This window comes from Carcharodon carcharias, chromosome 5 (genome assembly GCF_017639515.1).
Source record: "Carcharodon carcharias isolate sCarCar2 chromosome 5, sCarCar2.pri, whole genome shotgun sequence".
In the NCBI taxonomy this organism is placed as follows: Eukaryota; Metazoa; Chordata; class Chondrichthyes; order Lamniformes; family Lamnidae; genus Carcharodon; species Carcharodon carcharias.
The window spans coordinates 61,496,366-61,511,547 of record NC_054471.1 but is presented as its reverse complement, the minus strand read 5'-3'; the positions used below and the strand labels follow the sequence as shown (position 1 = coordinate 61,511,547).

The window sequence follows — 15,182 nt, the reverse complement described above, 5'->3', positions numbered from 1 at the left end:
GGTTGGATGGGGATAGGATGGGTGGACCGTTGGTTGGGGTGGGGAGGGAGAGGGGGAGTTGGGGGGTGGGGGGGTCGGCCGTGAGGGTAGTCGGTGTTAGGGTGTGGTCAGTTCAGTGGTGGTGAGGGGCAGTGGGGAGGGAGGGTGGTCGGGGGTCCAGTGGGGTATTGTAGCAGGGGCGGGTCACTAGTGTAGTAACCCAGAAATTAGAAGTGGTTTTAATTCTTCTCATGTTTCCTCAACTATTCTGCCAAGAGGGTCAAACCATCTGAAGTCTCTGATTTAAATCAGTGTTTCAGATGGTTCCCCGTGGAGGCTAATTGCCTATTGGAAGTTTAAACTTCCAGTTTCCACCATCTTGCTGATCAGTTCAGGCTTTGATACTTCAGAGAAGAATAACTTAATAGCTTCTTAGGATAAAAATAATGGTAATATCTATGCAAGTCAAATCTTCAGCTTTGTTTATGTCTTCATATCTCACGGATTTTCTTAGTCATGGGGAGCAGTTTAGGAACCAAATTATGTTTCATGGTAAGATGAGCAGGCCGCTTGCTCACTCCTTAGAGATGTAAAAGTGACTTACCCATAATGACTTTTCTATCACATTCTGGTATCTGCCAATCAGCTCCTCACAATAATAAGACTGTGACCAGGAAGTAGTGTTAGGACTCACCATTCAAAAATGGCAATTGTTAATAATTGATGTTGTGAAATACTATGCTATTTTTAAACATAAAAATCTTGCTGTAAACCTGAATTCTGAATCCTTTAAACCTGAAACCTGACAGCTGCTTTCTATAATAGTCATATTTATCTCTCAAGATACATTTCCAGAGCTCATGCATTGGAAGCAGGAGAGGTTCTAGTTTCCTTACAAAAGAAAAGTTGAATAGTGTTGAAACATATCCTGGAAATTTGCCAACCTATATTGACATATGAAGACATACAAACAAAGAGCTGGAGTAGGCCAGTCAGCCCCTTGAGATTGCTCCGCCATTTAATGAGATCATGGCTGATGTGATAGTAACCTCAAATCTGCATCCCGCCTACCTCCAATAACCTATCATCCCCTTGCTTATCAAGAATCTATCTACCTCCAAATATTCCAAGACTGCTTCCACCGCCTTTTCAAGAAGAGAGTTCCAAAGACTCACGACCCTCTGAGAGAAAAATTTTTACCTCATCTCCATTTTAAATGGGCAACCCCTTATTTTTAAACAGTGAGCCCTAGTTCTAGCTTCTCCCACAAGAGGAAACATCCTCTCCACATTCACATATATTTTCTGTCATCTGCTCACACACAATGAAAGATGGTCCATGTTTTTTCAGTCTAGCTCCACTCGCCCTAGAAAACGAAGCAGATCAAAACATTAATTTTGTTCCGATTTCTTTCATTGTTCTACAAATAGATCTTTTGTCTCAAAAATATTTTTAAAACTGAGTAGGCCCAGAAGGAAACTTCATGTTTCTGTGCATCATATATCCCATTAAAATTCTCTCTGCTTAATCCTCCCACGTAGTGAATTAAGTCTACTTGGTTATCAGGCTTCAAATTTAACCTTTCCAAAAATAAAAATTCTAAAGCTTTCATTCCCACCCGCAATAAAGTTATGTAACCAAATATATCATTATATTCTAGACTGAGAAGCTGGCATTCCTCCTAATTTCCCTGCCCCCTCCACCCCCAGTCAGCCAGAAATAAGTTAAAGTTCCACTATTAAGAATTAACTGATTCTATTTTGTGACTTTTTCTTATGAAAGCTCAAATCAAGTGAATAAATTGAGACCATAAATGGACATTGCAGACCTTAATCAGAGTAGCAAATTCCTAGCAAGGAGTCCAAATGTTGTCAAAATCATGTTCTTGAATTTCAAAATACAAACAATAGGTTGTTTCATGTTCGTTACAACTAATTATAGATAACTATTTCCAGTTAAAATACTGTAAAACTGATGTAATTTGAACAATTGCCACTTTGGCACAAGATTTATACAGTCAGTAACTTGACTGGTTACCCAGGCCCACTGTTACTTCAATTTGCTGCTGCCTGTTTATATCTCCATGATATTTTACATGGCAGTTGCTGTTAGTGAAAGATGAAAATGATGTGGCAACCTCCACAATGTGTTCTGAGTGAACTGGGCAAGCAACCAGCCAGACTGAAGTATTGTGAAATGAACAGCGCTAAGTCTTGAATCGAAAAAGTGTGAGTTAGAATGGTGAATTCAATGGTAAAATAGATACAGAAAGCGAAAGGAAAGATTAGATTAAGAGAGCAAAAAGATGAGGAAAAAGTTTTAAAAAAATTTTATCTCATCAGCAATCAAAACCTGAAGGAATGAGACTCCACTTTTCATAGTACAATTTCAGTCCCAGAGGGGTTGATTTGAACTGATTAACACTTAATCATGTGACTAAAAGGATACTGATATTGATTTTATTTGACAACTTTCTAAGGCAAGTTTACTTCCCTCTACAGTGCAAGTACAGGAACTTCCCACTGTTTAATGCACTTGACTGACGAGCCAAATATATAGAAGCTGTTTTTGTGAAACAAGCAGTGGAGCTGTACATCTGTGATAGCAGCTTCTCAAGGGAAATTAGGGACGGACAATAAATGCTGGCCTACCCAGCGACACCAACATCCCGTGAAAGGGTAAAAAGACAAAATTAATAGTCCTTTACTTAAATGCACGTAGTATTCGGAACAAAATAAATCAATTAACAGCACAAATGAAGGTTAATGAGTATGATCTTATAGTCATTATGGAGACGTGATTAGAAGGAGATTAAAGCTGGGAACTAAATTTTCAGGGGTATGTGACTTTTCGAAAGGACAGACAAGAAAGAAAGGGTGGTGGGGTAGCTTTGTTAGTATGAGTTGGAATAAGTACAATAGCAAGAAAGGATCTTGGATTAGAAGATGTAGAATCCATATGGGTGGAGGTAGGAAATAACAAGAAGACATTGGTGGAAATAGTCTATAGGCGCCCTGACAGTCGCTATAACATAGGAAAGAGAATAAACCAGGAGATAATGAGGGCATGTAAACAAGGCAGTACATAATCATGTAGATTGGGAAAATCAAATTGGCAGAGGGTGGCACAAGCAAGAATTCGTAGAGGGTATTCAGGACACTTTCTCAGAACAATATGTTGTGAATCAACCAGGGATCAGGCTATTTTGGATCTGGTAATATGTAATGAGGCAGGCTTAATAAATGATCTCAGAGTAAAGGATTCCCTAGGAAACAGTGACTACTATATGGTAGAATTTAGCATTCCATTTGAGAATGAGAACCTTGGGTTGGAAACAACTGTGCTTAGCAGAAAAGACAGTTGATGAATAATGGCAGATGTTTAAGAAAATAGTTCATGACTCTAAACAAAGATATATCCCAGTGAGGAAGAAGGATTCAAGGAAAGGGATAAACCAACCATGGTTAACCAAGTAAGTTAAGGATAGTATCAAATTGAAATGTTGCAAAGATTAATGGTAAGCCAGAGGATTGGGAAAGTTTTAAAAAACCAACAAAAAATGACCAAAAAAAATAATAAAGTGGGAGAAAATAAACTTTGAGGGTAAACTAGCAAGTAATCTAAAAATGGAGAATAAGAGCTTGTTTAAATATATAAAAGAAGAGAGAGGCCAAAGTGAACATAGGTCCCTTAGAGAATGGGGCTGGGGAAATAATAATGGGGAACCAGGCAATGGCAGAGGAGTTGAATAAATACTTTGCATCAGTCTTCATGGTAGAAGACACAAATAGCATTCCAGAAATACTAAATCATCAAGGGGCAAAAGTGGGGTGGAGGGGGGGGGGTGTTGTGGGGAGGAGGAAATAAATACAATAACTATCACTAGAGAAAAAGTAACAGGGAAATTAATGGGGCTTAAGGCCGATATATCTCCTGGTTCCCTGAACCTAGGATATTAAAGGAAGTAGCTACAGAGATAGTGGATGCACTGGTACTAATCTCCCAAGAACCCTTAGATTCTGGAAAGGTCCCAGAGGATTGGAGAACAGCAAATGTAACGCCCTTATTCAAAAAGGGAAGGAGACAAAAAACAGGTAACTGTAGGCCAGTTAGCCTAACATCTGTGAAAAATGTTGGAGTGTGTTATAAAGGATGTAATTGCAGAACATTTATAAATGCATAATCTAATCAAGCAGGGTCAGCATGGCTTCATGAAGGGGAAATCATGCCTAACAAACTTATTAGAAGTCTTTGGGGAGGTAACAAGCAGGATAGATAAAGGAGAATGAGTAGATGTAATATATTTGGATTTCCAAAAGGCATACGATAAGGTAATGCACATAAGGCTACTTAATAAGATAAGAGCCCATAATGTTGTGGGTGGTGTGTTAGCATAGATAGAGGATTGGCTAATAGAAGACAGTTGGGATAAGAGGGGCATTTCCAGGATGGCAACCTGTAAGTAGTGGAGTGCCAGAGGGATCAATACTGGGGCCTCAGTTATTTACAATATATATTAATGACATAGATGAGGCAAGTGAATGTACTATCGCCAAGTTTGCGGATGACACAAAAATAGGTGGGAAGGCAAATGGTGAGGATGGCACAAGGAGTCTACAGAGGGATATAGCTCGAGTGGGCAAAAACTTGGCAGATAGAATATAATGTGGGAAAATGTGTGATTATGCAAGAGGAATAGAATGTTGTTTAAATGGAGAAAGGCTGCAGCACAGAGGGATTTGGGAGTCCTTGTGCATGAATCCCAAAAAGCAAATATACAAGTTCAACAGGGAATAGGGAAGGCAAATGGAATGTTTGCCTTTATTTCAAAGGGAATGAAATATAAATATAGGGAAGTCTTGCTAAAGCTATACAAGGCACCAGTTAGACCACACCTAGAATACTGAGAATTTTGGTCCCCTTATCTAAGGAAGGATAAACTGGCACTGGAGGCAGTCCAGAAAAGGTTCACTGGATTGATCCCAAGTATGGAGAGATTTTCATATGAGGCGAGGTTCAGTAGATTAGGCCTGGAGTTTAGAAGAATGAGGGGTGACCTTCTTGAAACATATAAGATTCTTATAGGGCTTGACAGAGTAGGTGCTGAAAGATTGTTTCCCCTTGTGGGAGAGTCTAGGACCAGAGGGCATAATTTTGGAGTAAGCGGTCACCCATTTAAGACAGATGAGGAGGAATTTCTTCTCTCGGAGGGTAGTGAATCTGTGGAATTCTTTACCGCAGGGGGCTGTAGTGGCTGGTTGTTAAGTATATTCAAGGCTGAGATAGACAGATTTTTAATCAGTAAAGGAATCAAGGATTATGGGAAAAAGGCAGGAAAGTGGAGTTGAGAATTATCAGATCAGCCATGATCTCATTGAATAGCGGAGCAGCCTCGAAGGGCCGAGTGGCCTACTTCTACTCCTACGCCTTATGGTCTTATGAAAGAAAAGAATATTCTTCATTTAATTCTGCACCAGCCCTGGCCTGTAGAATTTACTTAATCGCCTTAAACTTAATTAAGTTAAATAAAGGGAGGATTATTAACCAAACGTTATTAGCACACTAGTTTTTGGGACATTGTGTTTACGAAAACATGCAACTCTGTACCCTCATTCTCTCCAGTGAGAATTTCACCTCGTGCATGATGCTATGTTTCCAGATTTGCCTTTTCTTCCAATATTTCTAAGATGGTTTTCCTCCTTTTAGACCTCTCTGTCCTGAAAGGGAACCAGTGACTGTCCCAGGTCTCTGCCAGTGCCATTACAAAATTGGTAATGGAAAAATACATGGGATTAATTCCTTGTCTCTCCCACCCCTTTTTCAATGGGACTGGCAGAGCCAATCTTCTATTGAAATTGACTCAGAAAAGTTTAAAAGCTCATACTTTGGGGGAAAATAAACTCATGTTCTACCACTGTATCACATACAATATTCATAGCCCAGTATATGGACCAGTGATGTATCGTAACTTCTGGATGCATATCTATTAATGCATAACACTTGTGACGCTAAGTTTATGCCTTTAACTTTTCCACTGTACAAAGAGTTCCATCTCATATTGTGAGAATGTTGAAAGTTGATTATTGTGCAGCTGAGATTGAAGTAATTGATTAAAACCTAAGTTTCTTTTTGTTCTCTACTATTATTGTATTTTATTACATCTATCTGTCATTTTTGACTGACCTTTTAGTAAGATTCAACCTGCAGTTTTTTTTTAAACAAGGTTTGAAGCAATAAACTGTATGAATAAAATGTAGCTTTGGTTCAGTTAGCACTCTCACCTCTGAATCTGAAGGTTGTGGGTTCAAGCCCCATTCCAAGGACTTGATCTAGGACTTGATCTAGGCTGACACTTTAGTGCAATACTGAAGGAGTTTTGCATTGTTGCCATCTTTAGGATGAGACATTAAACTGAGACTCCCTTTGCCCTTTTAGGTGAATTTAAAAGATGCCAGAGCAATATTCAAAGAAGAGCAGGAAAGTTCTCCTAGTGCTGTGTCCTGAAAAAATGCCACAAAATAGACTTGGCAAAATTGAAACCCATGGGATTAAGGGGACAGGAATCAGAGTCTACTGATATCAAACTTCAGGAGGACATAAACAGACTGTAAATAAGTAGACATATAGAAAATTAAATTTAATACAAAGAAGTGGAAGGAAAAACGAGGAGAGCCAATATAAACTAAATGGTACAATTTTAAAAGGAGGTACAGGAAAAGAGATACGTGAAGGTTCACATAGAAATCGTTGGTAGCTTGGCTGTTTAAAAGTGAAAACAGGATTCTTGGTTTTATAAATAAGTACCATTAAGTACAAAAACAATAGAGCTATGGTAAACCTTTATAAAATATTGGTTAGACTTCAGCTGGAGGACTATGGAAGTATATCTTGGAAAGAAGCAGAGATTTACTAGATTGATACAAAAGATTAGAGACTTCAGTAATGTGGAGGGACTAGTGAAGCTGAGATTGTTCTCCTTAGAACAGAGAAGATTAAGAGCAGAAGCAAAACTATGAAGGGTTTTGATGTAGTAAATTTAAAAAAACTTTTCACTGACAGTAGTGCCACTAAAAGGAAGATGCGGATTTAAGGTGATTGGCAAACAAGCGAGGGGAGATGAGAATTTTGTTATGCAGCAAATGGTTATGATCAGAAATACAGTTGAAAAGGCGGTGGATAGTAACGTTCAAATGGGAGTTGGATATAAATTTGAAAGAGAAAAACACTTCCGGATTCTAAGGAAAGTGCAGAAGAGTGAAACTAATTTGATAGCTTTTTATAAGGGCCTGGCACAAGCCCAATAGGCCAAATTGTGATCCGCTGAGCTGTAGTGTTTGGACATTTCTCCCTCAAAAGATACCTAAAAACAGATGATCTGGTCACTTATTTCATTACTGTTTGTGAGTGCTTGATGTACAGGCAGCTGCATTTCCTACATTACAGCAGTGACTACAATTTAAAAATACTTCATTGACAGTAAAGCACTTTGGGACATCTTGAGGTTATGAAAGGAGTTGTATAAATGCAAGCCTGGTTTTTTTTCTTGTCTTTAATTTGGCAAATTTGATTTGTATAAAAGTCAAATGCTTGCACATTATTCTTTTCAGAATTATAGAATTGATATTATGACCATAAACGTTATCTTTTGCATTTGCAGAATGGGAACGGGAAGAGCAGGAAAGAAAAAGAGAGGAGAAAGAAAGAAGAGAGAAAGAAACCAATACAAGAGAGGTTGAGCACAAAAACTTGGAAAAAGTAGACGAGAGACGCAAGAAAGATATTCTGTTGGCAAAGATGCGAGAGATTGACGAAGAGGCTAATGGAAGGCCCTTGCTCTCGCCGCACCAAAACACAGAGCACCCATTTTCCACAGAAATGTCGAAAAGCCAAGATTCCCCAGAAAGATTGCAAAAAACCAGCAACTTTCTCAAATCAGTGGAGAATACACCAACAGAGAGTTATGGTCGCAGAAGTACCAGGACCACAGATTTTAGTGATGAGCTGAGTTTTGGTACATATGCACCATCTTTTGGGAAAGGAACTGGGCGGTCTGGACCGATAGATCAGAAGGGCAGTGGCAAAGACGAACAAATGAATGGCCATTATGACTTTCCATTTAAAGATAGAAAGTCTAATTTGATGGATCAGTTATTCGGTTCTGGAGCTGCCACTGGCTTTACCTCCAAGGAAGAGAATTTTGTAATATCTCCTGTTGTAGACAAATCTAAAAGGGATAACAACCCTTTTCCTTGGGACAAAACAAGCATACCCACAAAGAAAACTGATCATGGTGATTCCAGCTCTAGTGATGACATCATAAGTTCCAATCATCACTGTTCCAAGTACACCTCAATTAAGCCAGCAGTAAAAGCAATTGATTCACTCGAGGATGAAATAGAAGAGGTAGTATTGTGAAAAAAAAGTTATACAAATGAATTTACAACCTGCAGCATTCTCATGAAAGATATTATCAAAATTTTCAAATTCACATAACTTAAACAAACCTTTCCAAAATATGAACTACTTCACTGATTAATTTAGCTATGCTTGTTGCAAGTGGGGGTATAAGACATTCATTCTATCAATACAAAATGTTTATCTCTTCTTGTTTCCAAGTTCCAAAATTAATAATTCATAAAATGCCTAACTGCTTCAAGGTGTGTTATTCCATTTTGACTGTTCATTGTCTTTACACCCATGCTATTGAATTGCTCACCTAATTTATTTTCAAAATAGATGCTTCTCCATTATTTTTTTCTTCATGTCTGGGAAAGTGACATTTGTGTACTACTCTCCCATTTTTATATTTGTTGTTCAATGTTGGTTTCCAGAGGACTGCTGGATTTGATAGAGATCCAATTAAATCCTCTAATTCTCCTGTTTTACCTGTCATCGAGTTCATGTAGTGTTGGTCTTAGCATCTTGACGTTCCTCTTTCAACTTCATAAAAGTATCAATCAAACAATCATTCATAAAAAGCAGCACAAGTCCTCTTAATATCTCCTAATCTTGTCCAAATAAGCAAATAGGTATTGAAAAACTGCTTCAAAGAAAGAAAAACCTATTACAAACTCATAAAAATGTCAATCAGAGAAAGCTAACACTCCCCTTCACAGCTGCGTAAACACTGCCTACAGGACTGAATGCGTTACTCAATCTTGGAGCAAAGCCAAGCTTCCCGAATTAGGCCATCTGGCAATTGTTTCAATTAAAGCAGGCTAAACAGATAGTCATACATTTTGTTTTTCCAGATTGCCTTGTTGAGTGCCAAGACTGACTAATGCATTCAGCATTGTAGGCAATATTTGATTGACATTTTTATGAGGTTGTAAGAAGAGCACTTTTTATCAAAGGAGATTTTCAAAACCTGTTTGCTTATTTTGTCAGTTTCAGGAGCGTGTCAAAGACTTGCCAGTGTTATTATATGACTCATTGGTTCTGTACATAGTGGATACTGAAAGAGTGGGTATGGAGGATGCATAAGAGATTTTGAAGGGGATATAAGAGGGCATGGAGGATATGAGGGCGCATGGAGGGGTTATGGGAATATGAGAAGGCATTGGGGATATGACAGTGTCTGAGGTTGGGTTGGGGGTTGAGGGCTAGGTTCTAACAACCATGGACAGGGCTGGGGCTTTGTCCCAGTGAACTGAGGCGGGCCTTTTGACCAGCCCGACTCGACAGCTGCACGCTGCTGTTGCAGCCTCGGGTCTGCTTCCGGGGGTGACTTTGTTGACTCACCTGTGACTTTGACTGCTGGAGACCAAAATCTTGTGGACGTTCTCCAACTTTTAGAAATCGAGAATGCAGCTTTGGGAAATGGCCCAATTCGTGGTTCTTGAAATCTGGTTCCTGATATAATAGGTGCCACCCCTACTTCTTTGCTGGGGCTGGAAACTGAGTTCAACAGGTCAAAGAAGAAAAAATGTCTTATCTAATATTTTCAGTTGCTGTGTAGGAATAATCAACAAATCAGACAGCCCCAAGATAGCTTGTATGTCTCAGATGTGGCACGCATGGATAGTTTTGACAGTGCATTCTCAAAATGGAATTAACCTCCAATCAGTGTTCTTTGCAGTTGCATATCTGAAGTTCACTGGACAATTTCACAGATCTGAATTAATTCATTTGTGTATATATAGTATACAATAGGGGGGATTTTTCTGGCTCTGTGTACAATTGGAAAGGATTGCATCATTAATATGTTTAGAAGGAAAATAAGTGTGGGTTATTCGACAGGCTTGTGTCTCAACTGACCATTTATTAATATCTGGCATGCTTGGGTGTTCCAGAAAAATCTCCCCCCAATATGCCTTATGAAGTGAATAAATATTAGGGAAAATGCTTAATGCCAATATTGCATTCAAAAGAAAAAGTCATTGTTATTTGGACTGGACTGGCAAAACAAACAATAAAGGCCAAGAGCAGAGCAAATTGCAATGTAAATGCATTGACCTCCTTAAAGTGTTTGATTTGCCTTTTGGTTGGATCAATGCATTTGATGAAGTAACTTTTCTAGAGCAATTAAACGTGCATCTGTCATGTGATTATGCCATCATTTGAGTAAATGTTTTATGTACAAAAGTGAAAAGGATTTTAACTTGTTCATTAATTTTAAATCATGCTGTGTAGCACTTGCCATCAATGTGGCCAACAGCATAGCAAGCCATAATTGTCTTGAGAGAACTTGCTAGTATTTTTTTATTATTTTAGCAAGTGGTATTTTGTTAAAATAACTTCGCAAATGTGACAATCTAGTAGATTAAATATTAATTTTATTCTTAATTGTAACCGTTGAAAAATAACAGTTCAAAATGGTCTGTTTAACAGCAAAATCATTTTATCTTGTAGGCACTGTTTGATTAGCTCTTAACAGTAGATCGTTTCAAAACTGCTTGTTTGTTAATTACTGCATATATTGCACAATTTCCAAAGAATATGTCAAGTAGTTTTAAATGCTTATTTATTGCCACATTGTATTTTTATACAATTTAAAATCATTTGTTAATCTCTGCTTACCTCAGTATAATGCTACAAGTTATATAATATGATCTTGAAAGTAAATTTTAGTTGTGAACATACTACATAATATTTTTTGCCTGATTTATTGCTCTAGTTGACTTTATTAGAAACCGGCAATTTAACATACCCTAAGTACAGAATTATTGTATCTTTGGGTTGGAAGTTGCTGGCAAGTGCAACACTGAAAAGCTTAACATACACAAGATATTTTCATTCTTCCTTGACTTTTGATCAAGAGTCAAATCTCATTACGTAGCTGTCTAAGTTACCTCTGTTACACAGAAATAGATGATAACCTCTGGGCTAAAGAGAGTGAGGAAATTAAAATTAGCAGAGAAAAAATATTGGAGAAACTTAAAGGACTAAAACCTGATAAACCCCCAGGACCTGGCAGCCTATATCATGGGGAAATGATGGCATAGTAGCAATGTCACTGGACGATAATCCAGAGGCCCTGGCTAACATTCTGGGTACATGACTTCCAATCCCACCATGGCAGCTGATGGATTTTAAATTCAATTAATAAATCTGGAATATAAAGCTAGTCTCAGTAATGATGACCATGAAATGATCTTGATTGCCATAAAGACACATCTGGCTCCTTCCTTTAGGGAAGGAAATTTGCCTTCCTTACCTGATCTGGTCTACAAGTGAGTCCAGACCCACAGCAATGTGGTTGACTCTTAACTGTTCTCTGAAATGCTCAGGAGGCATAATGGTATTGTCGCTGGATTAGTAACCCAGAGGCCGAGGCTAATGCTGTTGGGACGCTGGTTCAAATTCCACCATGACAACTGGTGGAATTTAAATTTAATTCATAAATCTGGAATTAAAAGCTAGTCTGATGGTGACCACAAATGATTATTGTAAAAACCCATCTGGTTCACTCATGTTCTTTAGGGAAAGGAACCTGCTGTTTTTATCTGGCCTACATGTGACTGCAGACCCACAGCAATATGGTTGACTCTTAACTGCCCTCTGAAATGGCCCAGCAAGGAATTCCACCCAGCATTGACCTAGGCACTGGAAGCGATAATGGCACACACAGCCCTGTTGACCCTGCAAAGTGCTCCTTACTAACATCTGGGATTTGTGCCAAAATTGAGAAATCTATTTCACAGACTAGTCAAGCAATAGTTTGATATAAACATACCCATGGAATCAAACCTTGCAGACAATGTCCTAAATACCACTATCACTATCCCTGGGTATGTCCTTTTCTAGCGACAGGACAGACCCAGCAGAGGTGGCAGCACAGTGGTCAGGAGGAAGTTGCCCTGGGAGTCCTGAACATCAGCTCTGGACCCCATGAAGTCTCATGGCATCAGGTCAAACATTGGCAAGGAAACCTCCTGATTATAGTCTATTGTCCCACCACTCCCCCCACTTAGCTGATGAATCAGTACTCCTTCATGTTGAACACCACTTGGAGGAAGCATTGAGGGTGGCAAGGGTGCAGAATGTACTTTGGGTGGAGGACTTCAATGTCCATTACCAATTGTGGCTCGACAGCACTTCTACTGAAAGATAGCTGGGTTCTGAAGTACATAGCTGCTAGACTAGGTCTTCGGCAGGTGCTGAGGGAACCAACAAGAGGGAAAAACCTACTTGACCGCAACCTCGCTAATTTACCTGTTGCAAATGCTTTTGTCCATCATAGTATTGGTAGGAGTGATCACTGCACAATCCTTGTGGAGACGAAATCCTGCCTTCACACTGAGGAAACATTCCATTGTGTTGTGTGGCACTGCCACCATGCTAAATGGGATAAATTCCGAATAGATCTAGCAACTCAAAACTGGGCATCCATGAGGCACTGTGGGCCATTAGCAGCAGCAGAATTGTATGCAGCCACAATCTGTAACCTCAGCATATCCCCCACTCTACCATTACCACCAAACCTGGGGATCAACCCTCATTCAATGAAGAGTGCAGAAGGGTATGCCAGGAGCATAGGCATAACTAAAATGAAGTGTCACCCTGGTGAAGCTACAGCACACTACTTGCGTGTCAAAGAGCATAAGATCAAGTGATGGAGCTAAGCGATTCCACAACGAACAGACCAGATCTAAGCTCTACAGTCCTGCCACATCCAGTCATGAATGGTAGTGGACAATGAAACAACTCACTGGAGGAGGAGGCTCCACAAATATCCCCATCCTCAATGTTGAAGTCATCCAGTACAACACTACAAAAGATAAGGCTGAAGCATTTGCTACAATCTTCAGCCAGAAATGCCAAGTGGGTGATCCATCTCAGCTCCTCCGGAGGTCCCCAGCATCACATGCCAGTCTTCAGCCAATTCAATTCACTCCAAGTGACGTCAAGAAATGACTGGAGGTACTGGATGCAGCAAAGGTTATGGGCCCTGACAATATTCTGACAATTGCACCGAAGACTTGCGCTCCAGAACTAGCTGCACCTCAAGCCAAGCTGTTCCAGTACAGCTATAATACTGGCATTTATCTGACAATGAGAATTTTTAAAAATTCATTTATGGGATGTGGACATCGCTGGCTCGGCCAGCATTTATTGTCCATCCCTAATTGCCCATGAGAAGGTGGTGATGAGCCGCCACCTTGAATCACTGCAATCCATGTGGAGATGAATTGCCCAGGTCTGTCCTGTTTTAAAAAAGCAGGACAAATTCAACCCAGTCAATTATTGCCCCATCAGTCTACTCTCGATCATCAGTAAAGTGATGGAACGTGTCGTCAACATGGCCATCAAGCGGCGCTGACTGACGCTCAGTTTGGGTTCCGCCAGGGTCACTCAGCCCCTGACCTCACTACAGTCTTGGTCCAAACATGAGCAAAAGAACCGAACTCAAGAGGTGAGGCGAGAATGACTGCCCTTCACACCAAAGCAGCATTTGACTTTTGGCATCAAAGAGGCCTAGCAAAACTGAAGTCAATGGCAATCAAGGGGAAAGCTCTCCACTGATTGGAGTCATACCTAGCATATAAGATAGTGGTTGTTGTTGGATGTCAATCCTCTCATCCCGGGACATCGCTGCAGGAGTTCCTCAAGCCAGTTTCCGGAGCCCAACAACCTTCAGCTGTTTCATCAACCATCTCCCCTTGACATTCAATGGCATCATCATTACTGAATCACCCACCATCAACATCCGGGAGTTACCATTGACAAAAAACTGAACTGGACCAGCCGTATAAATAACCTGGCTACAAAAGCAGGTCAAAGGTTAAGAATTCTATAGAGAGTAACTCACCACCTGACTCCTCAAAGCCTGTCCACTATCTACAAGGCACAAGTCAGGAGTGTGATGGAATACTCTCCACTTGCCTGGATGAGTGCAGCTCCAACAATACAAGAAGCTCAACACCATCCAGGACAAAGCAGCCCAGTTGATTGGCATCCCATCCACCACCTTCAACATTCGCTCCCTCCGCCGCTGATGCAGTGGAAGCAGTGTGTATCATCTACAAGATGCACTGTAGCAACTCACCAAGGCTCCTTAGCACCTTCCAAACCCACAACCTCTACCACCTAGAAGAACAAAGGCAGCAGAAGCATGGGAACACCACCACTTGCACGTTACACCCACCCTGCCAAAGTCTCACACCACCCTGTCTTGGAACTATATCACCATTACTTCACTGCCACTCGGTCAAAATCCTGGCACTCTCTCCCTAACAGCATTGTGGGTGTTCCAACAACACATGGTTCAAAAAGGCAACACACACCACCATCTTCTCAAGGGCAGTTAGGGCTGGGCAATAAATGCTGGCCTAGACAGCAACGCCCACGTTCCCTGAAAGAATAAACAAAATAAAAACCCTAGGGTTCTAAAAGATAGGGCTGCGGCGATAGTGGATGTGTCAGCTATGATTTTCCAAAATTCCTTAGGTTCGGGATTGATCCCATTAGATTAAAAGTTGGCTAACATTACACTGCTTTTCAAGAAAAGTGGGAGAGAGAAAACAATGAACTACAGCCCAGTTAGCTTAACATCAGTTGTTGGGAAAATGCTGGAATCTATTATGAGGAAGTTGTAACAATGCACTTAGAAAAGCAGTGTCTGATTAGGAGGGAAGTCCTGTTTGACAAATTTATTCAAGTTTTTTGAGGATATAACTAATAGAGTAGATAAAGGGGGACCAGCAGATGGAGTATACCTGGATTTTCAAAAGGCATTCGATAAGATGCCACACAAAAAGTTA

At 40.1% G+C, this 15,182-nt stretch overlaps 1 protein-coding gene across 1 annotated transcript in view; it reads left to right on the top strand.

Annotated features, from left to right (window-relative positions):
* The window catches only part of lca5 (lebercilin LCA5), a 119,208-nt gene extending 108,152 nt beyond the window's left edge, over positions 1–11,056 (top strand). Inside the window, exon 8 of the mRNA XM_041188635.1 lies at positions 7,637–11,056. Within this exon, the coding sequence (XP_041044569.1) occupies positions 7,637–8,394 (758 nt within the window). The 3' untranslated portion in view covers positions 8,395–11,056. The remainder of the gene's footprint in view (positions 1–7,636) is intronic.
* Positions 11,057–15,182: the final 4,126 nt, after the last annotated feature.